Below are 25,950 nucleotides of genomic sequence, written 5' to 3'. Positions count from 1 at the left end.
CACCCCTTACTTCTTCCTTTCTTTCTCTCACACACCCCTTACTTCTTCCTTTCTTTCTCTCACACCCCTTGCTTCTTCCTTTCTTTCTCTCTCACACACCCCTTGCTTCTTCCTTTCTTTCTCTCTCTCACACCCCTTACTTCTTCCTTTCTTTCTCTCACACCCCTTGCTTCTTCCTTTCTTTCTCTCTCACACACACCCCTTACTTCTTCCTTTCTTTCTCTCACACCCCTTGCTTCTTCCTTTCTTTCTCTCACACACCCCTTACTTCTTCCTTTCTTTCTCTCACACCCCTTGCTTCTTCCTTTCTTTCTCTCTCACACACCCCTTGCTTCTTCCTTTCTTTCTCTCTCACACACACCCCTTACTTCTTCCTTTCTTTCTCTCACACCCCTTGCTTCTTCCTTTCTTTCTCTCACACACACCCCTTGCTTCTTCCTTTCTTTCTCTCTCACACACACCCCTTACTTCTTCCTTTCTTTCTCACACACCCCTTGCTTCTTCCTTTCTTTCTCTCACACCCCTTGCTTCTTCCTTTCTTTCTCTCTCACACCCCTTGCTTCTTCCTTTCTTTCTCTCACACCCCTTGCTTCTTCCTTTCTTTCTCTCACACACCCCTTGCTTCTTCCTTTCTTTCTCTCACACCCCTTGCTTCTTCCTTTCTTTCTCTCTCACACCCCTTGCTTCTTCCTTTCTTTCTCTCACACCCCTTGCTTCTTCCTTTCTCTCTCTCACACCCCTTGCTTCTTCCTTTCTTTCTCTCACACACCCCTTGCTTCTTCCTTTCTTTCTCTCACACACCCCTTGCTTCTTCCTTTCTTTCTCTCTCACACCCCTTGCTTCTTCCTTTCTTTCTCTCTCTCACACACCCCTTGCTTCTTCCTTTCTTTCTCTCTCACACACCCCTTGCTTCTTCCTTTCTTTCTCTCTCACACACCCCTTGCTTCTTCCTTTCTTTCTCTCTCTCACACACCCCTTGCTTCTTCCTTTCTTTCTCTCACACACCCCTTGCTTCTTCCTTTCTTTCTCTCTCACACACCCCTTGCTTCTTCCTTTCTTTCTCTCTCTCACACACCCCTTGCTTCTTCCTTTCTTTCTCTCTCTCACACACCCCTTGCTTCTTCCTTTCTTTCTCTCTCACACACCCCTTGCTTCTTCCTTTCTTTCTCTCTCACACACCCCTTGCTTCTTCCTTTCTTTCTCTCTCACACACCCCTTGCTTCTTCCTTTCTTTCTCTCACACACCCCTTGCTTCTTCCTTTCTTTCTCTCACACACCCCTTGCTTCTTCCTTTCTCTCACACACCCCTTGCTTCTTCCTTTCTCTCACACACCCCTTGCTTCTTCCTTTCTTTCTCTCTCTCACACACCCCTTGCTTCTTCCTTTCTTTCTCTCTCTCACACACCCCTTGCTTCTTCCTTTCTTTCTCTCACACACCCCTTGCTTCTTCCTTTCTCTCTCACACCCCTTGCTTCTTCCTTTCTCTCTCACACCCCTTGCTTCTTCCTTTCTTTCTCACACCCCTTGCTTCTTCCTTTCTTTCTCTCACACACCCCTTGCTTCTTCCTTTCTTTCTCTCTCACACACCCCTTGCTTCTTCCTTTCTTTCTCTCACACCCCTTGCTTCTTCCTTTCTTTCTCTCTCACACACCCCTTGCTTCTTCCTTTCTTTCTCTCTCACACACCCCTTGCTTCTTCCTTTCTTTCTCTCACACACCCCTTGCTTCTTCCTTTCTTTCTCTCACACACCCCTTGCTTCTTCCTTTCTTTCTCTCACACACCCCTTGCTTCTTCCTTTCTTTCTCTCACACCCCTTGCTTCTTCCTTTCTTTCTCTCTCACACACACCCCTTACTTCTTCCTTTCTTTCTCTCTCACACACCCCTTGCTTCTTCCTTTCTTTCTCTCTCACACACCCCTTGCTTCTTCCTTTCTTTCTCTCTCACACACCCCTTGCTTCTTCCTTTCTTTCTCTCACACCCCTTGCTTCTTCCTTTCTTTCTCTCTCACACACCCCTTGCTTCTTCCTTTCTTTCTCTCTCACACACCCCTTGCTTCTTCCTTTCTTTCTCTCACACACCCCTTGCTTCTTCCTTTCTTTCTCTCACACACCCCTTGCTTCTTCCTTTCTCTCACACACCCCTTGCTTCTTCCTTTCTCTCACACACCCCTTGCTTCTTCCTTTCTTTCTCTCTCACACACACCCCTTACTTCTTCCTTTCTTTCTCTCTCACACACCCCTTGCTTCTTCCTTTCTTTCTCTCTCACACACCCCTTGCTTCTTCCTTTCTTTCTCTCTCACACACCCCTTGCTTCTTCCTTTCTTTCTCTCACACCCCTTGCTTCTTCCTTTCTTTCTCTCTCACACACCCCTTGCTTCTTCCTTTCTTTCTCTCTCACACACCCCTTGCTTCTTCCTTTCTTTCTCTCTCTCACACCCCTTGCTTCTTCCTTTCTTTCTCTCTCTCACACACCCCTTGCTTCTTCCTTTCTTTCTCTCTCACACACCCCTTGCTTCTTCCTTTCTTTCTCTCACACACCCCTTGCTTCTTCCTTTCTTTCTCTCACACACCCCTTGCTTCTTCCTTTCTTTCTCTCACACACCCCTTGCTTCTTCCTTTCTTTCTCTCACACACCCCTTGCTTCTTCCTTTCTTTCTCTCACACACCCCTTGCTTCTTCCTTTCTTTCTCTCACACCCCTTGCTTCTTCCTTTCTTTCTCTCTCTCACACACCCCTTGCTTCTTCCTTTCTTTCTCTCTCTCACACACCCCTTGCTTCTTCCTTTCTTTCTCTCTCACACACCCCTTGCTTCTTCCTTTCTTTCTCTCTCACACACCCCTTGCTTCTTCCTTTCTTTCTCTCTCACACACCCCTTGCTTCTTCCTTTCTTTCTCTCTCTCACACACCCCTTGCTTCTTCCTTTCTTTCTCTCTCACACACCCCTTGCTTCTTCCTTTCTTTCTCTCTCACACACCCCTTGCTTCTTCCTTTCTTTCTCTCTCTCACACACCCCTTGCTTCTTCCTTTCTTTCTCTCACACACCCCTTGCTTCTTCCTTTCTTTCTCTCACACACCCCTTGCTTCTTCCTTTCTTTCTCTCTCACACACCCCTTGCTTCTTCCTTTCTTTCTCTCTCACACCCCTTGCTTCTTCCTTTCTTTCTCTCTCTCACACACCCCTTGCTTCTTCCTTTCTTTCTCTCTCTCACACACCCCTTCCTTCTTCCTTTCTTTCTCCCTCACACACCCCTTGCTTCTTCCTTTCTTTCTCTCTCACACACCCCTTGCTTCTTCCTTTCTTTCTCTCTCTCACACACCCCTTGCTTCTTCCTTTCTTTCTCTCTCTCACACACCCCTTGCTTCTTCCTTTCTTTCTCTCTCACACATCCCTTGCTTCTTCCTTTCTTTCTCTCTCTCACACACCCCTTGCTTCTTCCTTTCTTTCTCTCACACACCCCTTGCTTTTTTCTTTCTCTCTCACACCCCTTGCTTCTTCCTTTCTTTCTCTCTCTCACACCCCTTGCTTCTTCCTTTCTTTCTCACACACCCCTTGCTTCTTCCTTTCTTTCTCTCACACACCCCTTGCTTCTTCCTTTCTTTCTCTCACACACCCCTTGCTTCTTCCTTTCTTTCTCTCTCACACCCCTTGCTTCTTCCTTTCTTTCTCTCTCACACCCCTTGCTTCTTCCTTTCTTTCTCTCACACACCCCTTGCTTCTTCCTTTCTTTCTCTCACACACCCCTTGCTTCTTCCTTTCTTTCTCTCTCACACACCCCTTGCTTCTTCCTTTCTTTCTCTCTCACACCCCTTGCTTCTTCCTTTCTTTCTCTCACACACCCCTTGCTTCTTCCTTTCTTTCTCTCTCACACACCCCTTGCTTCTTCTTTTCTTTCTCTCTCACACCCCTTGCTTCTTCCTTTCTTTCTCTCTCACACCCCTTGCTTCTTCCTTTCTTTCTCTCACACACCCCTTGCTTCTTCCTTTCTTTCTCTCACACACCCCTTGCTTCTTCCTTTCTTTCTCTCTCTCACACCCCTTGCTTCTTCCTTTCTTTCTCTCTCTCACACACCCCTTGCTTCTTCCTTTCTTTCTCTCACACACCCCTTGCTTCTTCCTTTCTTTCTCTCACACACCCCTTGCTTCTTCCTTTCTTTCTCTCACACACCCCTTGCTTCTTCCTTTCTCTCACACACCCCTTGCTTCTTCCTTCCTTTATTTCTGTGACATTTCTTGATTCATTCTTTCTCCCACTCACTCTCTCACACATACTTCTTGCTTCATCCTTTCTCTCTTTCCTGTTTCTTGCTTCTCTCTCTCTCTCTCTCTCTCCCTCCTCTTCATATTTCTTGCTTCTTCCTTTCTCCTTCACATTTCTTTTTTTCCTTCTTTCTCCTTCCTTGATCTCCCTCCCTCCCCAGCTCCACATCACTTCCAGCTTTCCTGTACCAGAGAGCACATCTGGACGGTGTAAAATCTCCAAACCAACTTTTATTTACAATAAAAAAATAATTGTGAATAAAATAGTCATACTGTGGGTATAATAAATAGAGTTTTAATGTTAAAAACGTGAAAATGATCTGAAAAAGCAGTGTGAACATCATCTCTCTCTCACACACACCACCCAGATGTGCGTTTTGTCACAAGCAGCTGTGGCGCATGTGGAAGTTGACGACATACTCAGCGTTGGTGCGCTGCACGGAGATGGCGAACGGTTCGAACGGGTGGAAGGTGAACGCGACGAGGCGCCGCACGGTGTGATTTATCGGCCGACCCAGAAGACCAGCCTGGATCTTAAACTTCAGCAGACCAGAGTCTCTCGCGTAAAACCTACACACACACACACACACACACAATGAAAAGATATTGTTCTAATACAACAATCACTGTTTGTGTATGATGTAATACATCGAATAAGAAATATTTATTCACACGTGTTATTTTTCCTGTTCTGAACGCTGTCTATAAATATCGGAGGAAAAATAAGTAACAGGACAGCGTGATGAAACGGAGCTCCTGTGTTCCAGAGAGCTGGACGATGGGAAGAAAACAAGACCGTTATCGTAAATTATATAAATTATGCCACAACATGCATTTTTGAGATCTCACAGGTATCAAGATCACCATTACATTTAAAAAAATTTTAATTATTCCACCTGAGTGGAACCAACTGATGGAGTTCTGTCGGTAAGTATAACATTGTAAAATAATAAAGTCCTTTTCCATGTTAATTTTTTTAATAAAAATATGAAATTAAAAAAACTATATCAGAAATTTGTTAATTAGAATAAATTAAATGTATTTTGAAAGTCAATGGCAAGGTAACCATGGCAACGAGAGATCCAATACTCAGAAGTGTTATGGGTCTGATGGCTGGACAGACAGACAAACAGATAAAATACATTTTTTAATTGATGTACTTTTGTAGATAAGCTTTAAATAGTAAAATAATAGAAGAAATAATTTTCCATGTCAATTTTTGAAATAAAAATAGTTGTAAATAAATATCTATTTAAATCGTAAAATCTCGTCATCTGTAGCCGCTTTATCCTGTTCTACAGAGTCGCAGGCGAGCTGGATCCTATCCCAGCTGACTACGGGCGAAAGGCGGGGTTCACCCTGGACAAGTCGCCAGGTCATCACAGGGCTGACACATAGACACAGACAACCATTCACACTCACATTCACACCTACGCTCAATTTAGAGTCACCAGTTAACCTAACCTGCATGTCTTTGGACTGTGGGGGAAACCAGAGCACCCGGAGGAAACCCACGCGGACACGGGGAGAACATGCAAACTCCGCACAGAAAGGCCCTCGCCGGCCCCGGGGCTCGAACCCGGACCTTCTTGCTGTGAGGCGACAGCGCTAACCACTACACCACCGCCCTAAATAGTAAAATAATAGAAGAAATAATTTTCCATGTCAATTTTTTTAAATAAAAATAGTTGTAAATGTATTTATTTATAATAAAAAATATAATAAAATAAAAATAATTAAAAATATATATAAATATAATATAAATAAAAAAATAAAAATATAATAAAATATATTTACAACTTTTTATTTCAAAAATTGACATGGAAAATTATTTCTTCTATTATTTTACTATTTAAAGCTTATCTACAAAAGTACATCAATCAAAAAATGTATTTTATCTGTTTGTCTGTCTGTCCAGCCATCAGACCCATAACACTTGAGTATTGGATCTCTCGTTGCCATGGTTACCTTGCCATTGACTTTCAAAATGCATTTAAATTATTCTAATTAACAAATTTATAATAAATTGAAATTTAAAAAATATATATAAATCATTTGAAATTTGTTAATTAATAAAAATAAATGTATTTTGAAAAAGTCAGAGGTGAGGTAACCATGACAACGAGAGATCCAATACTCAGGAGCATTTTGGGTCTGATGTCTACAATAAATAAATAAGACAGACAAAGGCGGATCAGATATCCGAGAGAAAAAGAATGAATTTGATCCAATCCTGTAAGAAATGAGTTGAAGTAGAAATGGAACTGTTTAAAGACACCTGATTAATTATTTCTGTTCATATTCATTTTTGTGTGAAAGCTGTGAGTTTGTGTAAGTTGTTTTTAGGCAGGTTTTTTTTCTTGATTTTTTTTTTTTAATTTAAAAACGTTGTGTGTATGAGCTGCGAAACTAAACCACGCCGTCTCAGCGAGGAGCCGGTTCCAGAGCAGCAGCTCGCTGGACGTCCTGCTCAAACACACCGCGCTTCGTTTCCACCGTCTGTAAAGCAGCAGTAAGAGTTTCAGCAGTGTGTGAAGCGGCGCTCTGAACATCTCACACGTCTTTACGCACATCAAGCTCCGGAAGCCCAACAGAGCGACCTTCAAAAACTGAGTCTGATCCAAAACTGTCCTTTCTGAACACGCCGACGTGAAAACGCTCGTCTCTCGGGCGAACAGTGCAACCGTCAGAGCCGCTCGAGTCGATCAGATAAACCTCTCGCAGGTTTCAGAAATCTGGGCTCTGATTGATCAGAAGGTGTTGATTAATTCTCTCTAACAGCAGCTCTGACAGTAGTGCAGGTTTATATTAATGCACTCGTTCTGATACGTTATCGTTTCTATAGTAACAGATCGTTCACAGGGGCGTGTCCAGCCGAAGCTTCGATCAAACCCGTGTGTGATATTGTGCGATGTTTAAATTGTCTGATTTAACAGCCATCATGACGGACAGAATGAATCTGATTCCTGCAGAAAGAAAGAAAGAAAGAAGGCAAAATGATAAATAAAGGAAAGAACCTGATGGCTGTCTGTGTCGAGATCTCAGAAGTAATTTCTGAACACAGAGGAAGGCGAGAGCAATAAGAGCGTGTGTGTGTGTCCTCACCGTATGGGGTGATCTCCGCAGGTTTTTGGTCGCTCCATGACGGAGACCCACTTGTCGTCGTAGCTGAAGAGCGACAGGTCGAGGTAGGGGCTGCTGCTGTATGACTGAGCGCTGATGGGCAGCTGACCGAGTAAACGCCGCACCGCCTCCGTGTGACCGCCGTACTTCGCATTCACTATAGTGTCCTTAAACCTACACACACACACACTTTTTTTTAACTGTATGCCAAAGAACATTTGATATTAAAAGTACAACGATATATTTTTTGATATGACGATTTTCTCAGTATTATGATCAGTGACATCACAATACAGTTTTCTGAGATTTCACAAGATCCTTATAGACTTTTAAATAAATTAAATTCATTCAGTTAATTAACTGAACAATTTTTTAAATTAAGGAAAACATCTGATTTTTTTTTTTTTTACAGAGGGGGCGACATGATGAGGGTGTGAGAGCGATGGGTGTGTGGCATGATGGAAGTGTGACGTGAGGGCAATGGGGGTGTAGGTGATGGGCGTGGAGCTGTGGGTGATGGTGCACCTGCGCTGGACCTGCCGGGCGTAGTTGTTGCTGGAGGCGGAGCAGGGGAACTGTACAGCCTCACTGTGTAGCGTAGCGTTACGGAACAGATCACAGAAATTCTCAAACAGCTCCAGCAGCTGATCAGACGTGTTCTCAAACACCGCGATCACCTCCGTGCTCACCATGTTATACACCACGAAGAAAGACGGCTGAGAGAGAGAGAGAAACTTGTATCTCAGTACTGATTAAAAAAAGTATTATGAATAAATCATAAGTGTGGATCAAATCTATGCTGAATAATTACAAACCCCATTTCCAGAAAAGTTGGAATTTTTTCCAAAATGCAATAAAAACAAACATCTGATTTTTTTTTTTAATTCACATGAACCTTTATTTAACTGATAAAAGTACAAAGAAAAGATTTTCAATAGTTTTACTGACCAATTTAATTGTATTTTATAAATATAAATGAAGTTAGAATTTGCTGCCTGTAACACTCTCACAGAAAGTTGGGACAGAAACAAAATAAGACTGAAAAGTTTACAGGATATTCAACTAACGCCATTCTGGAAGATTCCACAATCAGCAGGTTAACTGGTCACATGATCAGGTATAAAAGGAGCAGCACCACAGGTTCAGTCTTTACAAACAAGGATGGGCGGGGCTCACTGCTTTGTACCAAAATTCATGAGAGAATTGTTCATCAAGTCAAAAAGAACATTCCTCAACGCAAGATTTTACATCTTTCAAAATCTACAGAACATAATATTGAGAAAAGATTCAGGGAATTCGGCGACATCTCAGAGCGTAAAGGGCGTGGTCGGAAACCACTGGTGAATGGGCGTTACCTTCGAGCCCTCAGGCAGCACTGCCTGTGAAACCATCATGCTAATGTGACAAATATAGCCACATGGGCTCGGGAGGACTTCAGAAAACCGTCGTCCCTGAACACAGTCCACCGCTGCATCCAGAAACGCAACCTCAAACCGTATTACACGAGGAGGAAGCCGTTCATCAATTCTGTACAGAAACACTGCTGATTTCTCCGGGCTGGAACTCATCTCAGATGGACCGAAAGACAGTGGAAACGTGTGCTGTGGTCAGATGAGTCACATTTCAGCTCGTTTTCAGGAAAACCAGACATCGAGTTCTCAACACCAAAGGTGAATACAACCATCCAGTTTGTTATCAGAGAAAGGTGTAAAAGCAGCGTCTGTGATGGTATGGGGGGGGATTAGTGCCCATGGCATGGGGAGGTGCATGTGTGTGAAGGTAAGACTGACCCGGAGGCGTATGGGATTTTAGAGAGACATATTCATCAAGATGATGTCTCTTCCCAGGAAGTCCATGCTTATTTGAGCAGGACGATGCCACGCCTCATTCTGCACGGGCTACAACAGCGTGGCTTCGTAGACACAGAGTGAATGCGCTTGACTGGCCTGCTGCCAGTCCAGATCTGTCTCCTATTGAGAATGTATGGAGCATCATGAAGAGGAGAATCAGACAAGAGACCACGGACTGTTGAGCAGCTGAAGTCTTGTATCGAGCAAAAATGGACAAAAATTCCAATCACAAACCGCAACAATTCGTATCCTCAGATCCCATACGATTAAAAAGTGTTATTAAAGGAAAGGGGCTGAAACACAACGCTAATAATGTCTCTGTCCCAACTTTGTGTGTTGCTGAAATCAAATTTTAAGTTTGTTTATATTTACAAAATACAGTTAAGTTGGTCAGTAAAACTACTGAACAGCTTTTCTTTGTACTTTTGTCTGTTAAATAAAAGGTTCACATGAATTAAAAAAAAAAAAATGATTGCATTTTGGAAATGTTCCCAACTTTTCTAGAAATGGGGTTAGAAATAAACACTACAAAAAAAAGTAAATCAATAAGAAGAAAAAACAAACACTTCAAATATAATCGACAAATATTAACATTAAATGCTGCATGTCATTTAATTAATACTGATATGAAACTAATAAAAAAGGGACTAAAACAAATAATTAAAATATTCAGAAAAGGTTAAAAAAGTCATTGTGTGTGGCGTTCTGTTCTAGTAAACTAATCAACACCCGGGTGGTGCGATGGAGCACGTCCTGAAGAGTTTGTGTTTTATTCCCATGTGTATCTGGGGGTTATTATGGGATGTGTGGGCGGTACCTGGGAGGGGTCAGTGACGCGCAGGGTCACCACGTCCTCGCTGGTGTATTTGATCAGCAGGTGATTCTCATCCAGCAGCTGCATTTTCCACATGCGCAGCTGCCGCAGCTGGTCGAAGAACTGGAAGAAGCGGCGTTTCGCGGTGGCGCTGCCGTCACGCTCGGCTCGTCTCCACAGGAACACCAGCAGGCGGTGCTTCAGAGAGCTGATGCTCTTCTCCTTATAGAGGCGCGAGAACCCGGCCGGGCCCTCCACCTGCGCCTCCGAGTACACGGCCGACAGTGTCAACAGGTCGTCCTCGTAACAGAACCGCCCGATTGTACGCACGTCCAGGAACGTCCCCTCCGCCGTCACCTGCAAGGTACGAAGCAGGTGTAAAACAGTACATTTGTTAAATTGGCCATCCTGGTAAAAAGTGGGCGTGGCCTCTGTGACTAGCTCCTACCTGAAAGACGTGGATGGTCTGCTGCTGGACCGAGAGGATGGCGAGGATGTTCCTGTACAGGTAAAGTCCCTGATTATGCGACAGGATGATTTTATCGCATTTAAAGGCGCGCGTGTCGCAGAGGCGTCCCGTGTGCAAGTCGACGATGTGGAGCGAGTAATCCTCAAGCGGCGAGCGCGGGTTCGGAGTCACCGCCTCGTTGTTGCGATAAACCTCGAAAAAGTGCGGCTGAGGCTCGTCAGGCAGGTACGCTGCCGAGCCCACAATCACATAGCGCCCATCGTCCGTGAACAAGCTGCACTCGCGGTTCAGGTGCTCGCCGTTTGACGCCACGCTAGTCACGTGAAGCAGCGAGAAGAAACGCGAGAACAGACGGGCTCGCACACTCTCACTCAGAACCTCGCCGTCTCGGCCCTCGTCGTGGTCCTGGAGCAGATCCTCAGCCGCCTGGCAGCCTCGGAACTCGTAGATCTCCAGCGAGGTCTGGTCCGAAGAGAACGCCACGAAGCAGCGGCCATCCGGAGAGAACTTGCGCAGGAAACACGGCGGCTTCTCCACATTCACGGCGGTGAAATTTGGGAAGAGGTTCTGGTGGAAACAGCGAACGCGGTACCAGTGAGCGCCGGGTCGGCCCGAGCTGATGCGCCGCAGCTCCAGTCTGTGCACCACATTCTGGTTCTGAATGCGGCGCGGCTTCAGGGTCTGGAACTCATCTTCCGAAGACGCCATGAGAGAAGAGGAGGACGTCTAGCCTTCCAGACGGAACTGAAATTCAAGAAAAGAAGAAAATTTTAAATATTTGAGCAACTCATTTGGCCAAAAGTCCGAATAAACAACACGGACGGTGTAGACGGCGATGTCTCCGTATAAACAGGAAAACATTCCTATTTATATTTTATATTAATTTGTCATCTGCTTCTGTTGTTTAAAAAAAAAAAAGAAGTTTAAATATTTCTGACTCTTTTGAATCAGTTCAGTGAAAAGATTCATTCAGATTCATTTCAGAGCAAAGCCTGATTCTCTCAGCACAGGGGTTCTCAAACATTTGCGATCTGGGCCCCCCTGACTGTAGCCAGTGTACTTTGAGCCCCGCCCCAAAAAAAAGGACAGATAAGCTATTATTATTATTATTATTATTATTATTAGGCTGTGTTTTATTGTCATGTATTATTACAATATTAGACAACACAGTCCGAAACTGAAAATATTCAATCTATATCCTTTTAAAAAATTCTGGATCCAGACGCGGTTCCGGATCGCCTCCAAAATTTAAGTTCTTCATTGGGCCAAGACCCGTATCTAGTAAAATTTTCATTAAAATCTGTCTGTACATTTTTTCCGCAAAGTTGCGAACAAACAAAACACATGAACAAACAAATAAACTACCGGAGTACCGGCGGTCGTGTTAACGAATGTCTCAGTGTGACACATGAGGCTGCTTTGTTTGGCAGAGTTCTCGAATTCTCGGCTCAATTTTAGTTAAACACAGCCTCGGGTCATCCTCAATCTGAGCGCGATTGCGGTACTTAGTTTTGAGCGCAGTCAGTTTTGAAAAGCCTGCCTCACACAAGTACAGTTAGGTCCATAAATATTTGGACAGAGACAACATTTTTCTAATTTTGGTTCTGTACATTACCACAATGAATTTTGAACAAAACAATTCAGATGCAGTTGAAGTTCAGACTTTCAGCTTTAATTCAGTGGGTTGAACAAAATGATTGCATAAAAATGTGAGGAACTAAAGCATTTTTTTAAACACAATCCCTTCATTTCAGGGGCTCAAAAGTAATTGGACAAATTAAATAATTGTAACTAAAATGTTCATTTCTAATACTTGGTTGAAAACCCTTTGCTGGCAATGACTGCCTGAAGTCTTGAACTCATGGACATCACCAGACGCTGTGTTTCCTCCTTTTTAATGCTCTGCCAGGCCTTTACTGCAGCGGTTTTCAGTTGCTGTTTGTTTGTGGGCCTTTCTGTCTGAAGTTTAGTCTTTAACAAGTGAAATGCTGCTCAATTGGGTTGAGATCAGGTGACTGACTTGGCCATTCAAGAATATTCCACTTCTTTGCTTTAATAAACTCCTGGGTTGCTTTGGCTTTATGTTCTGGGTCATTGTCCATCTGTATTATGACACGCTGACCAATCAGTTTGGCTGGATTTGAGCACACAGTATGTCTCTGAATACCTCAGAATTCATCCGGCTGCTTCTGTCCTGTGTCACATCATCAATAAACACTAGTGACCCAGTGCCACTGGCAGCCATGCATGCCCAAGCCATCACACTGCCTCCGCCGTGTTTAACAGATGATGTGGTATGCTTTGGATCATGAGCTGTACCACACCTTCGCCATACTTTTTTTCTTTCCATCATTCTGGTCGAGGTTGATCTTGGTTTCATCTGTCCAAAGAATGTTCTTCCAGAACTGTGCTGGCTTTTTTAGATGTTTTTTAGCAAAGTCCAATCTAGCCTTTTTATTCTTGAGGCTTATGAGTGGCTTGCACCGTGCAGTGAACCCTCTGTATTTACTTTCATGCAGTCTTCTCTTTATGGTAGATTTGGATATTGATGCGCCTACCTCCTGGAGAGTGTTGTTCACTTGGTTGGCTGTTGTGAAGGGGTTTCTCTTCACCATGGAAATTATTCTGCAATCATCCACCACTGTCGTCTTCTATGGGCGTCCAGGTCTTTTTGCATTAGGGCAATTCCATGTAAATGTCAACCTCACCATGCAAAAATAAAGCAACATGTAATACATCAAAACCACTCCCAGAGATATCACCTAGGCCTGTATTTTACAGATGTGAATAAGTTGAACCAATTTGTAACCAACCTAATATGTCACTGTCAGTCTTTCTTTCTTATAATGTAAACCCCAAGCTAAAACCAACTTTGATCATGTACAATTCTATATTATTGCCACAAGCCACAGAAATGTATGCTAAAATCCACAAAACAGCAAAACAATAGCCATCCTAAATATTATTTAAGAACTTTGATAGTTTTAGCTAATATTTAGAGAGTTTTTCAAAGGGTTATGGTGGTTAAATTGCTGATTTTCTAAACATATGCCATGTCTATTTCAGACGCGTCACATCCATAACGGAATTTCGTCACATCCATAACGCTGACTTTTCCTTCCGAAACTCTGCATGAAATACAAAATATTTTAAACAAAGATTTTTTAATATTCACCTTGGACCCCTCTATCAAATGGATATCTCCATTTCGACATTAGGTTTACGATTTCACAGAGTTTGATAAAAATGTACAGTCACCCAAGAAAAGTGATACTTTTTCTGTCACATCCATAACGCATCTTTTATTGGCGTTTTCTGGCATGCCCTAGATGTACTATGGGAATTGTTCTTGTTCTATCACTTCTCCAGTATGGTACAGCCTTAAAATATGCAACACCTGTTTAAATACTGGGAGACAATAAAACATGCACTGGGTCATTTGTTGCCATTTTGAGTTCGTCACGTCCATAACGCTGGAATTGCTCATTGATGAGTTCACCAGTGCTTTCTTTCTTTCTCAGGATGTACCAAACTGTAGATTTTGCCACTCCTAATATTGTAGCAATTTCTCGGATGGTTTTTTTCTGTTTTCGCAGCTTAAGGATGGCTTGTTTCACCTGCATGGAGAGCTCCTTTGACTGCATGTTTTCTTCACAGCAAAATCTTCCAAATGCAAGCACCACACCTCAAATCAACTCCAGGCCTTTTATCTGCTTAATTGAGAATGACATAACGAAGGAATTGCCCACACCTGCCCATGAAATAGCCTTTGAGTCAATTGTCCAATTACTTTTGGTCCCTTTAAAAACAGGGTGGCACATGTTAAGGAGCTGAAACTCCTAAACCCTTCATCCAGTTTTAACGTGGATACCCTCAAATGAAAGCTGAAAGTCTGGACTTTATGTCCATTATATAACTATAACTTGAATATGTTTCAGTAAACAGGTAAAAAAAACAAAATGTGTGTCAGTGTCCAAATATATATGGACCTAACTGTATGTTGATGTGAAAGGTAGGAGAATTTTTAAGCCAGCGTCACAGAGCTGGGAGCATCAGCGTTACCCAGAAGGATGGAAGAGAACAGGTGCGAACAAGGTGCTTCAGCCTGCTGTCACTCTTCAGCTCAATAAGCTGCTCTTGCATTTGCAGTGACGAATCGTTTGTGGTGTAAACAAATGGGTCTCGAACCCATGAAAATGCCCGGCAGTCCTCCCTGAAATAAAAAACTAACTGCTGCTTAAGCCCAGACAGGTGATCTGCAGCTGATTGAAAAATAAAGGAGAAATCACTGCCGCATGCCTCAGCGATGAAGTCTGCGAGGCTGGGGAACATCACGGTTTCCGACAATTATGCACTCATGCCAGAGGACAAGTTTTTGGATGAAAACATCCACTCTGTCAGCGAGGACCAACACATTGGACTCTCAGCCTTGCAAAGACCGATTAAAACTCATCATTCTGTCAAATATATCGACCGAATACAACAAGGAAGCTAGCCACAGGGAATCATGGAGGTGTTTGGCCAGTTCCGAATTGCTTTCGATCAAAAACAACTTCACCTCTTCTCACAGCTCATACAAGCGCTGGAACCCTCTCCCTCTGGAAATCCAGCGAACCTCTGTGTGCACGAGCAGCTGTTCATGCCCAGAACCCATTTCCTGACAGAGGACCCCGAATAACCGTGAGTTCAATGGGTGCAACTTAATGTAATTATCAGAGGTGCACAGTAACGAAGTACATTTCCTCGAGTTCTGTACTTAAGTACACTTTTTGAGTATCTGTACTTTGAGTATTTTTTTTTTGGAAACTTATGACTTTAACTTCACTCCATTTGAAAGACAAATATTGTACTTTTCACTCCACTACATTTCCAGGGTTCTCCACGGATTGAAAATATAGGGGGGTGGGGGTCAATCGGATGACCTTGAAACAAATTTGCATACATTTACATGTGTCATTTGCATAAAATAATCTCAAATAGTAATCATTTAGAATACACTGTGTTCCAAATTATTATGTAACAAGTGTTTAAGAGTGGTAAGGCAATATATTTTGTTTGTCAGTTAAACTCATGAATGGTAATGTGTATCAGGGCTCTGTATATCACTGAAACCAACTGAAGACACCTGTGCTAATTAGTTTGGCAGGTGAGTCCAATTAAAGGGGAAACTACTAAAGAAGGTTGTCCCACATTATTAAGCAGGCTACCATTTTCAACCAAAATGGGCAAGAAAAAGGACCTGTCGGCTGCTGAAAAGCAACAAATAGTTGAATGTTTGGGTCAAGGCATGGCAACAATCAAAACTGCCAAGAGACTTCATCGCGATCATCACACTATCAAGAAGTATGTAGCTGATTCAGAGCACACACGTGTGCGTGCTGATAATGGAAAATCCAGGACTCTTTCCTACAGGCAAATACGTTGGATCAAAAGAGCAGCTGTAAAAATGCCCTGTCATAGCAGCAGACAAGTTTTTGAAGCTGCTGGTGCCTCCAACGTGCCCCGAACAACAAGATGCAGGGTCCTCCAGGGGTTTGCAGCGGTGCACAAGCCATCGTTTCGACCTCCCCTATCCATTGGACACAAGCAGAACCGGCTCCAGTGGGCCAGGCAATACATGAAGACTGACTTCAAAACTGTTCTGTTCACCAATGAATGTCGTGCAACCGTCGATGGTCCAGATGGATGGAGTGGTGGATGGTTGGTTGACGGCCACCCCATGCAAACAAGGCTACGGCGCCAACAAGGAGGTGGTGGAGTGATGTTTTGGGCTGGAATCATGGGGAGAGAAATTGTCGGCCCTTTTAGGATCCCTGACGGTGTGAAGATGACATCCATAACGTATGTGGAGTTCCTCAAAGAACACTTCCTGCCATGGTACAAAAGGAAGAATCGTGCTTTTCGAAACAAGATCATTTTCATGCATGACAATGCACCATGTCATGCTGCAAAGAATACATCTGCATCTCTGGCTGCAATGGGCATCAAAGGAGACAAACTTATGGTGTGGCCCCCATCCTCCCCTGACCTCAACCCTATTGAGAACCTTTGGAGCATCATCAAGAGAAGTGTTTATGATGGTGGGAGGCAGTTCACATCTCAACAACAGCTCTGGGAGGCTATTCTGTCCTCATGCAAGGCAGTTCCAGCAGATACTATCCAAAAACTGACCAATTCAATGGATGGAAGACTTGAGAAGGTCCTTTTCAACAAGGGGTCCTATGTTCAGATGTGACTTCACTTGTGATAATGTTTTGATTTAAATAGTGTTTGATTTCAGTTACATTTCAGTTAGTCATGACCTGCTAATGTTTCTAATTTCACACATGACCATTTTTTGTTCTTTATGACAAAATGTTTGGAAACTCAATTGTGCGTAATAATTTGGAACATGCATTTTGGGTGCATTTGTGTTTTTTATTTCTTAAAAATTTACTGTTATCATTGGGAGGTTCGTTCAAAAACATTTGAATTGTACTCTAATGGTTGATAACTGGAAAATCATGATGACTGCCATTAATATAGATAATTTAGGAAAATCTGAGAAAATATGATTTGCATAATAATTTGGAACACAGTGTAGAGGAATCAATTGGACCGATACAAAATCAATTTGGATTGATGTTTTCGATGTCGACAGTGGAACACTTACGCATAAAACCGAATCGCTCGAGAGACATTTCGACAGAGTGTACGCACTTCAAGAGCTACAGTAACACTAACAGCCAGGTTATATCCTCACGCTTTTATAGGCAATATCACGCTTGCCGCACCAACTTTGAACTTTTTTGTTTTTATCCTTTATTTCTCTGCCGACAATAACAATCAGTTATCTCGAACTTGGTGTCGATTCACATGTTATTATAAAGGCGTGTGTGTTATCTCCCGGCGCAAGAACAATGTGTCAAAAACGCCGAAGTGTGAAACGCTTTTCTTAGACTATAATTGTCAGACTGACTAAACTAATTGCTGGTAAATGAGTTTCACACTCGGGTGTTGTCGCGTTGTCGGTACTCCAACAGAGAAAGGCTATCTGTCACAAAGAAAACAAAGGGACGTCGTTCCTTTTGTAAAGGGGCGGCAGAAATTAAACGGGGGCGGGAATCACAGAAAGGGGGGCGACCCGCACCTCTAAAACCCCTCGTGGAGAACCCTGATTTCTATCAAGGTCCTCGTTACTCGTTACTATGAAGCAGCTTTGAAAGTGGATGGTTTTTTCTTTTCTAAAACGTGATTTTTTTTTTCCCCAGGTGACACTGAAAGCCGATCAGTAATCACTAGAGGGGTGTTCACACGGCAACTTTTACTCCGGTGTAGCGCCGGGGCTGCCCCGGTAGAGCGTTCACACGGTACAAAGTTATAGCGGTGTCGCCCCTGAAAGCTGCTTAAACCGGTGCAAATCTAACCCTGCTCGGGAGGCGGTTTAAGAAATTTACTCCGGAGTAAATGCTAGTTTGCGGGGCAGCACCGATATAAAATGGGCCGTCTGAGCGCTACAGGGGTAGACTCGCTACGCGTGAGGAGAGTTGATTACATACGGGCATTGCATAATTTGCATCCTGGTATTTTGCGCTTCCAAAATGACGAATATCAACAACAGAACTGCGTGTCTTCCAGTGTTGCCAGGTTGGGCGGATTTGAACATATTTTGGGCTGGAAAATGTCAGCAGTATCTGGCAACACTGGTGTCTTCATCCACATTGTTTTCCCGGCGCTTGGTGATGCCATGACAACCGGGAAAAGGAAGTACATTTTCACGCATGCGCATATTTCATTTCCGCATTATTACTATCGTATAGCACGGTCGCAAAAACTGCCGTGTGAAGGCAAGTGGGGCTGCACCGGTGCTAACACGCTTCTCTCTAGTAAGCAGGTTTGTGACGTGTGAACGCTCCACAAAATTTACACCGGTGTAAGATATATCGCAACAAAATACATCGGTGCAGCATCGATGCAAACATGTGCCGTGTGAACACCCCTTAGGGTCACGTCACGTCTATAGACTGGATAAAATCAAGATCAGTGATTTCTCAGCAGCGTTATTTAACACTATCAGTTGATGGCAGAACGGAAGGAGGCGGCTCTTCCGGAGAACGCACGCACTCATGGCCCATGAACCCATGTTTCAGTTTTCTGAAAGGATTAAAGATACGTTTCATTTTAAATGTTTTTGTTTGCCGAAAACGAACCCTATCATGGCCTTCAAAAACTCGCCGTCCAACCCGCGGAAGCATATTGAGGGATGTAAACGTTTTATTCCAAGAGAAAGCTTGCAATGAAGTTGTCTGTGCTTTTAGAGCTAGCGATAACATTGCAAATGTGGCTGTGCAGTCTGGTTAGTCACATGACTTTCTACAGATTTGCCCACCAAGTTGCCGTAGCCTTGTCCACAGCTCATGTTTACACATAGCTAGTTAACTTGGACGCTGTTAGTTAGCATGTAGAAACAGAGTTACGCTAACGTGAATAACACTAACTTATCTGAAGTCCTTTCAGAAATATGTTTGAGGGCAATTCCATGTAAATGTCAACCTCACCATGCAAAAATAAAGCAACATGTAATACATCAAAACCACTCCCAGAGATATCACCTAGGCCTGTATTTTACAGATGTGAATAAGTTGAACCAATTTGTAACCAACCTAATATGTCCCTGTCAGTCTTTCTTTCTTATAATGTAAAACCCAAGCTAAAATCAACTTTGATCATGTACAATTCTGTATTATTGCCACAAGCCACAGAAATGTATGCTAAAATCCACAAAACAATAGCCATCCTAAATATTATTTAAGAACTTTGATAGTTTTAGCTGATATTTAGAGAGTTTTTCAAAGGGTTATGGTGGTTAAATTGCTGATTTTCTAAACATATGCCATGTCTATTTCAGACGCGTCACATCCATAACGGAATTTCGTCACATCCATAACGCTGACTTTTCCTTCCAAAACTCTGCATGAAATACAAAATATTTTAAACAAAGATTTTTTAATATTCACCTTGGACCCCTCTATCAAATGGATATCTCCATTTCGACATTAGGTTTACAATTTCATAGAGTTTGATAAAAACGTACAGTCACCCAAGAAAAGTGATACTTTTTCTGTCACATCCATAACGCATCTTTTATTGGCATTTTCTGGCATGCCCTAGATGTACTATGGGAATTGTTCTTGTTCTATCACTTCTCCAGTATGGTACAGCCTTAAAATATGCAACACCTGTTTAAATACTGGGAGACAATAAAACATGCACTGGGTCATTTGTTGCCATTTTGAGTTCAAGTGTCACGTCCATAACGCTGGAAATGCTCTTTAACATAATCTTGCCAAATAAACAATGTAGAAATCTTTCTTTTCTGTAGCGTTAGCTACCCAATATGATTTCAAGTTTGAAAAGAGTTCACTAGCATGTCAGGTGGAGCTTCACTGACTAGCTAGCTTAATGTTAAACCACCATGATGGCACAGCATGCGTTCATTTTGTGAATTCACATTTCTGTCTTTGGTAACGGCATTCGGTTTTGGAAGCGCTGTGGCAATAATACAACAATGTGTTGACAGAAAATGTACTTTTAATACTTAAGTATTTTTAAAAGCGAGTACTTCTGTACTTTAACTTCAGTAAAAATTTGACTGGAGAACTTTCACTTGTATCGGAGTCACATTTGACCAGCGGGATCTGTACTTTGACTTACGTAATGACGTTGGGGACTTTGTCCACCTCTGGTTATTTATCATCTGAACTGCCTGTTGAAGCGCAGACTGGAAGAGCGTCTGCATTTTTTTTTAGCTGCAAGTACCTCGTGATGGATATGAAAGTGGCAATGGTATGAACGTGACTTGATTGCACAGTGGTGTGTTTCTGATGTCTGTGATCTCTTATGTACTTGGTGTCTATAAAAGTTGTTTGCTGAGATTTCAAATAAAAACTCTCCGTCTTCATTGGCTGGACTGAAGACGTTCATTATTTGTTGGTGCAACTGTAAACCAGCCCCTTGCATTTGCCACTGAGCGGTCTGTGACCACGCCCTACTCGCAGAGTCAGTGTAATTTTAGTCAATGGGGTTTTTTTTTATAATATGCAGTCTTTTTTTTTTCTCACAATAACGATGAAGTTGGTAACAGTGAAATTTGTGTCTGTCTCAGAAACTGGGTACTGTGGGGGTCCCCCACTAAATATACTCACAGTCAATAAACTATATGGTTTTGAATGGTGATGTTGGTTTTAATTTGAAATAAAATGATGAAAGAAATAATACAGATAAAACTAAATGTTTGATGTGAATACTCTTCAGAATTTGGCAAAAATTCTGCAAATTTGTGGAAAAATGGCGGCTTGATCTGAGACATGATAAACGGTCGACTACATTGCATTCCCTTAAAAAGGTTGTAGTCCACTGAAAAGTCTACAGTTATCACTAATTGTATTTTAAGTTGTAACTTTATCCACCTAAGGATTGGTGCACTCACAGAATAATCATAACCGTAATAAAACATCATGCAAAATATTTCATCACCATCGTAACTCCGTTTTCCACAAACCCAAAACCAATACGATCGTGTGTTTTTGATCTAAACGGAAAGCCTCAGGGTCGAGGTCACGACCTCACCAAAAGTAGGAACTTAAAATCACTACACCATATAAACATTTAGTTATAAATCTGCGATTTTGTTTTTTAAAATGAAAGCTGAAAGTTAGGTATAGAATATGCTTCTTACAGAATATGTTACGATGGTAGCTGGTCTTGTATGAATTTCTGAGCTATAAAATGAGTTGTGGTCTATTTTTTACCGTAGCGTGTTATTTGTGTGCGGGGAAGGACACGCATTAACAATCTGCATGTGTAGAATGGAATTTTCCACTTCAACAGTTAGAAGTTGATCGTGCTTCCATTTGCGGTCCCTCTGTTACGCGGGTGATCTGTTCGGACGTTATCGCTGAAAAGGTGAGTTTTGACAGTTTTATTTTGTTTTAGTCTTGCAGTATAAGGCAACAGAATGTTTCTTTTTCATCTCACCTTCATATTTCGTAGTGTTTGTGTATTTTTGGCCAATATTTTGCAACCATGGTCAATTTAGATCGAACTTTTGATAGAATCTACGGCCAGTCATTTTGACCCGCCCCCGCCTCGCACTCCGCCCGGTGCGGTAGTGATGTCCCGTTGCTCGCGCACCGCAGCAGAGACCCGCACGACCTTCAGCCGGTACAGTCGCTGTTCTTTTACCACCGCCGTTATTCTCATCTTTCCGGTGTGTTCCTGATTTTTCCATTGTGTCCTATTTCGCCATATCAAATACCCAAACTGTATCATATTATTCATATTTAAGTGAATAATCAATTCAGTCATCATAACTTGGCATTTTTAACCCAAGCAACCAAAAAGAGGAAATTTATTCAATATTTTCACTCATCTGTGAAGGAGGGGCTTTAATTCTTCATGATGGAGTTATTTTATATGGAAATCAATTTTACAAAAGCATTTGAATTGTAATCAAAAGAATTTTCCACAGTGGAGGCCAGATAAAGCAAGATGCTATCTTTATTCTTATTAAACACGACAAAAGAAACATTGAGTGTTGGGTAAATGCAAAAAAAAAAAAAGGAAAATTAGAAAATTTATTTTTTGACCATAATGTCCCAAAGGAGAGACCAGTTTCTGAGACGGACCCATACATGTTATTTACCAGCTGGGAGGTCCGTATGGTGAAATATCGTGACTGAGGTCTTGAAAGTACTGAACGAGGCCCTCTGGGCCGAGGTCAGTATTCAAGGCCGAGCCACGGTGGTGTAGTGGTTAGTGCTGTCGCCTCACAGCAAGAAGGTCCGGGTTCGAGCCCCGTGGCCGACGAGGGCCTTTCTGTGTGGAGTTTGCATGTTCTCCCCGTGTCCGCGTGGGTTTCCTCCGGGTGCTCCGGTTTCCCCCACAGTCCAAAGACATGCAGGTTAGGTTAACGTGGGGCGGCCTTGGGCTGAGGTGCCCTTGAGCGAGGTACCGAACCCCTGACTGCTCCCCGGGCGCTCTAGTGTGGCTGCCCACTGCTCTGTGTGTGTGTGTGCGTGTGTTCACTGCTTCAGATGGGTTAAATGCAGAGGATGAATTTCACTGTGCTCGAAGTGTGCATGTGATGAATAAAGGTTTCTTCTACGGACCGACTTTACGCTGGTAAATAATATATTTTTTCTTTACCAAATTCTAACAGAAAACGAGAGCGCCCGAAAGGGAAAACCAAGCCGAGCCGCCATTTTGAATCCTCATTCACGGCTGTAATGCAAATGGCTTCCTCCTCGGTATACAAGTGCACTTCCATGGCAGGAAAAAAAAAAACTACATTTTGCCGCCTATATAGTCCCCTATTTATACAAAACTGAGTCATTCAGGATTCAGCCATGTTTTTGCTCGACGTTAGCAACAGTTAGAGGTTTTTAGCTTTCTCCTGAAATGTTTTATTCTATTTCTTCTTCCTCAGGGGAGTAAAACTCACTTTCGCTGGGAACACTGTCGTTATCGCTATCCATGCTGTAAAATTAATGCTATTCTCCTGAGAAATGCTGGCAAACATTTACAAGATTTTTGATAATCTTATAAATAAATCTTACTTTTAAAAAAATAAATAAAAATGTTGACAAAAAAAACGCTACTATGTTTGTTGCTGTTGTTGTGAACGAGCGAGTCGCCAGAGGTCTGTAACTTGGGTCCGTACCATAGGATATGGACCTGCTCGCCAGCCAATCAGAGCACAGGATTTGGACCGCGACAAAAAATGTGTGTTATTTACCAGCTGGGAGGTCCATATCGTGGAATACGAGGGCCGAGGTCACGGTATTTCACCATACGGACCGACCTTAAGCTGGTAAATAATATATTTATTTTTTTCTTTACCAAATTCTAACAGAAAACGAGAGCGCCCGAAAGGGAAAACCGAGCCGAGCCGCCATTTTGAATCCTCATTCACGACTGTAATGCAAATGGCTTCCTCCTCGGTATACAAGTGCACTTCCATGGCAGGGAAAAAAACTACATTTTGCCACCTATGTCGTCCCCTGTTTATACAAAATTGAGTCATTCAGGATTCAGCCATGTTTTTGCTCGACGTTAGCAAGTTAGAGGTTTTTAGCTTTCTCCTGAAATGTTTCATTTTATTTCTTCTTCCTCAGGGGCGTAAAACTCGCTTTCGCTGTGAAGACTGTCGTTATCGCTATCCATGCTGCAAAATTAATGCTATTCTCCTGAGAAATGTGAAAATAAACGTTGACAAAAATTGCAACTATATTTGTTGTTGCTGTGAACAAATGAGTCGCCGGAGGTCCGTAACTGGGGTCCGTAACTGGCTCGCCAGCCAATCAGAGCGCAGGATTTGATGGAAACCGGACCGCGAAAAAAATAAATAGCTTTTTTTTTTTCAAAAAAGTTAACATTTTTCTCAAGTGCTTTAGAGTACGACATATAAATGCGCTTTATCTCTCTCTTCGTTCCTCTCAGACAGTCGAGCTGCCCATCGGGCAGCGAGATGTTGCCTATCATTCCGGTTTTGAGCATCATTGCCTGCATCTTCCCGGGTGATGCAGAGTTACTTCAAATCATCTTTGAAAGTGGCGCACTGCGTCTTCTCAGGTCTCCCTCTCTTCCTTCATCCCTTTGGCGATACCCATCGTATAGCTGTCTTAGGTATTCGTTCTTCTGGCAGTCGGAAAACATGACCTACATGTCTCACTCTTCTTTCCACCATGATCTCTTGCAGGCTGCATAAATTGGCTCTTTTCAGGACTTCAGAGTTTGTGATTCTGTCCCTGGAGGTGACCTCGACTATTCTGCACGGACACCGTTGGTGGAATACGTTCAACAAGTGATCTTGGCGGTCATTTTCCAAGTGTCTCCTGCATAGACTGCTGTTGGCAGGACAATGCTCTGGTCCAGCAGGATCTTCATACGGTCGCTAATTGAAGTGCTGGCCCCAAGCTTGTTCGTTCTTCTAAACGCTGCTGCTGCACACCCGAGTCTGGAGCTGATATCGGTCTCAGTATCCCTCACTTTCGCAATCTGGTCGTCATTTGTTGGCGCACTCGGCATGACTCTGCCAGGAGCGCAACAGCATCTGCAAAGTCCAGGTCCGGTAGACGTCTCCCAACAGTCAACTGTATTCCAGCTGTTGGTCCATTCATGGCTTTTGACAGGAGACAGCAGTCTCTCACGCCTGTGACGATTTTGAAGAATTCTGTGTTGCCACTTTCGGTTCTCACGCAGCAGCTTGAGTTGGTATACAGACTCGTGAAGATGGAGATGTAGTCTTCTGGGATGCCGGACGCCTTGGCGACGCTCCACAGCATTTCTCTATGTACGCTGTCAAAGACTTTTTTTTTTTTTTGCTTTATATAAATGAAAAATAAAGTTAAAGTTAATTTTAAGCTGGTGAAGTTGATGTTGGGAAACGGGGAATAATGATTCAATTTGTCCTGCAGGAGATGGACAAGATGTTAAATTGTGAAGTTGTTTTTCATATTACATTAGCGAAAAATAAAAATTAATTAGAAAAATGATAAAATGATGTGGCGGCATGGTGGTGTAGTGGTTAGCGCTGTCGGCTCACAGCAAGAAGGTCCGGGTTCGAGCCCCGTGGCCGGCGAGGGCCTTTCTGTGCGGAGTTTGCATGTTCTCCCCGTGTCCGCGTGGGTTTCCTCCGGGTGCTCCGGTTTCCCCCACAGTCCAAAGACATGCAGGTTAGGTTAACTGGTGACTCTAAATTGAGCGTAGGTGTGAATGTGAGTGTGAATGGTTGTCTGTGTCTATGTGTCAGCCCTGTGATGACCTGGCGACTTGTCCAGGGTGTACCCCGCCTCTCGCCCGTAGTCAGCTGGGATAGGCTCCAGCTTGCCTGCGACCCTGTAGAACAGGATAAAGCGGCTAGAGATAATGAGATGAGATGTTTGTCTCATCTCATTATCTGTAGCCGCTTTATCCTGTTCTACAGGGTCGCAGGCGAGCTGGAGCCTATCCCAGCTGACTACGGGCGAGAGGCGGGGTACACCCTGGACAAGTCGCCAGGTCATCACAGGGCTGACACATAGACACAGACAACCATTCACACTCACATTCACACCTACGCTCAATTTAGAGTCACCAGTTAACCTAACCTGCATGTCTTTGGACTGTGGGGGAAACCGGAGCACCCGGAGGAAACCCACGCGGACACGGGGAGAACATGCAAACTCCGCACAGAAAGGCCCTCGCCGGCCACGGGGCTCGAACCCGGACCTTCTTGCTGTGAGGCGACTGCGCTAACCACTACACCACCGTGCCGCCCCCAAAATGATGTTTGTGTGCGCTATAAACAACATTTAAGCAAATAGTTAATTTAATTAATTCACACAATCAAATTTCAACATTTGTTTTATATCACGAAAAGTATTTCAATTCATTTAGGGACGCAAAATAAAAACATG

At 43.1% G+C, this 25,950-nt stretch overlaps 1 protein-coding gene across 7 annotated transcripts in view; it reads right to left on the bottom strand.

Moving 5' to 3' along the window:
• Window positions 1–4,468: 4,468 nt before the first annotated feature.
• The window catches only part of det1 (DET1 partner of COP1 E3 ubiquitin ligase), a 206,275-nt gene continuing 184,793 nt past the window's right edge, over window positions 4,469–25,950 (bottom strand). For 3 of the 7 annotated variants that reach the window (XM_060928491.1, XM_060928488.1, XM_060928485.1), the window contains 5 exons: window positions 10,493–11,257; window positions 10,048–10,401; window positions 7,906–8,096; window positions 7,363–7,554; window positions 4,469–4,827 (listed from right to left, as the gene is read on the bottom strand). In XM_060928491.1, coding sequence (XP_060784474.1) covers window positions 4,638–4,827; window positions 7,363–7,554; window positions 7,906–8,096; window positions 10,048–10,401; window positions 10,493–11,221 — 1,656 coding nt within the window. In that variant the 5' untranslated portion in view covers window positions 11,222–11,257 and the 3' untranslated portion in view covers window positions 4,469–4,637. Of the gene's footprint in view, window positions 4,828–7,362; window positions 7,555–7,905; window positions 8,097–10,047; window positions 10,402–10,492; window positions 11,258–13,071; window positions 13,217–20,206; window positions 21,853–22,196; window positions 25,063–25,950 lie in introns of those variants that run through there. The other 4 variants (XM_060928487.1, XM_060928486.1, XM_060928490.1 and 1 more) reach the window with 3 other exon arrangements.

This window comes from Neoarius graeffei, chromosome 8 (assembly GCF_027579695.1).
Source record: "Neoarius graeffei isolate fNeoGra1 chromosome 8, fNeoGra1.pri, whole genome shotgun sequence".
NCBI lineage: Eukaryota > Metazoa > Chordata > Actinopteri > Siluriformes > Ariidae > Neoarius > Neoarius graeffei.
Note: the sequence above shows the minus strand (reverse complement) of the source record. Positions and strands in the feature narration are given on the sequence as shown.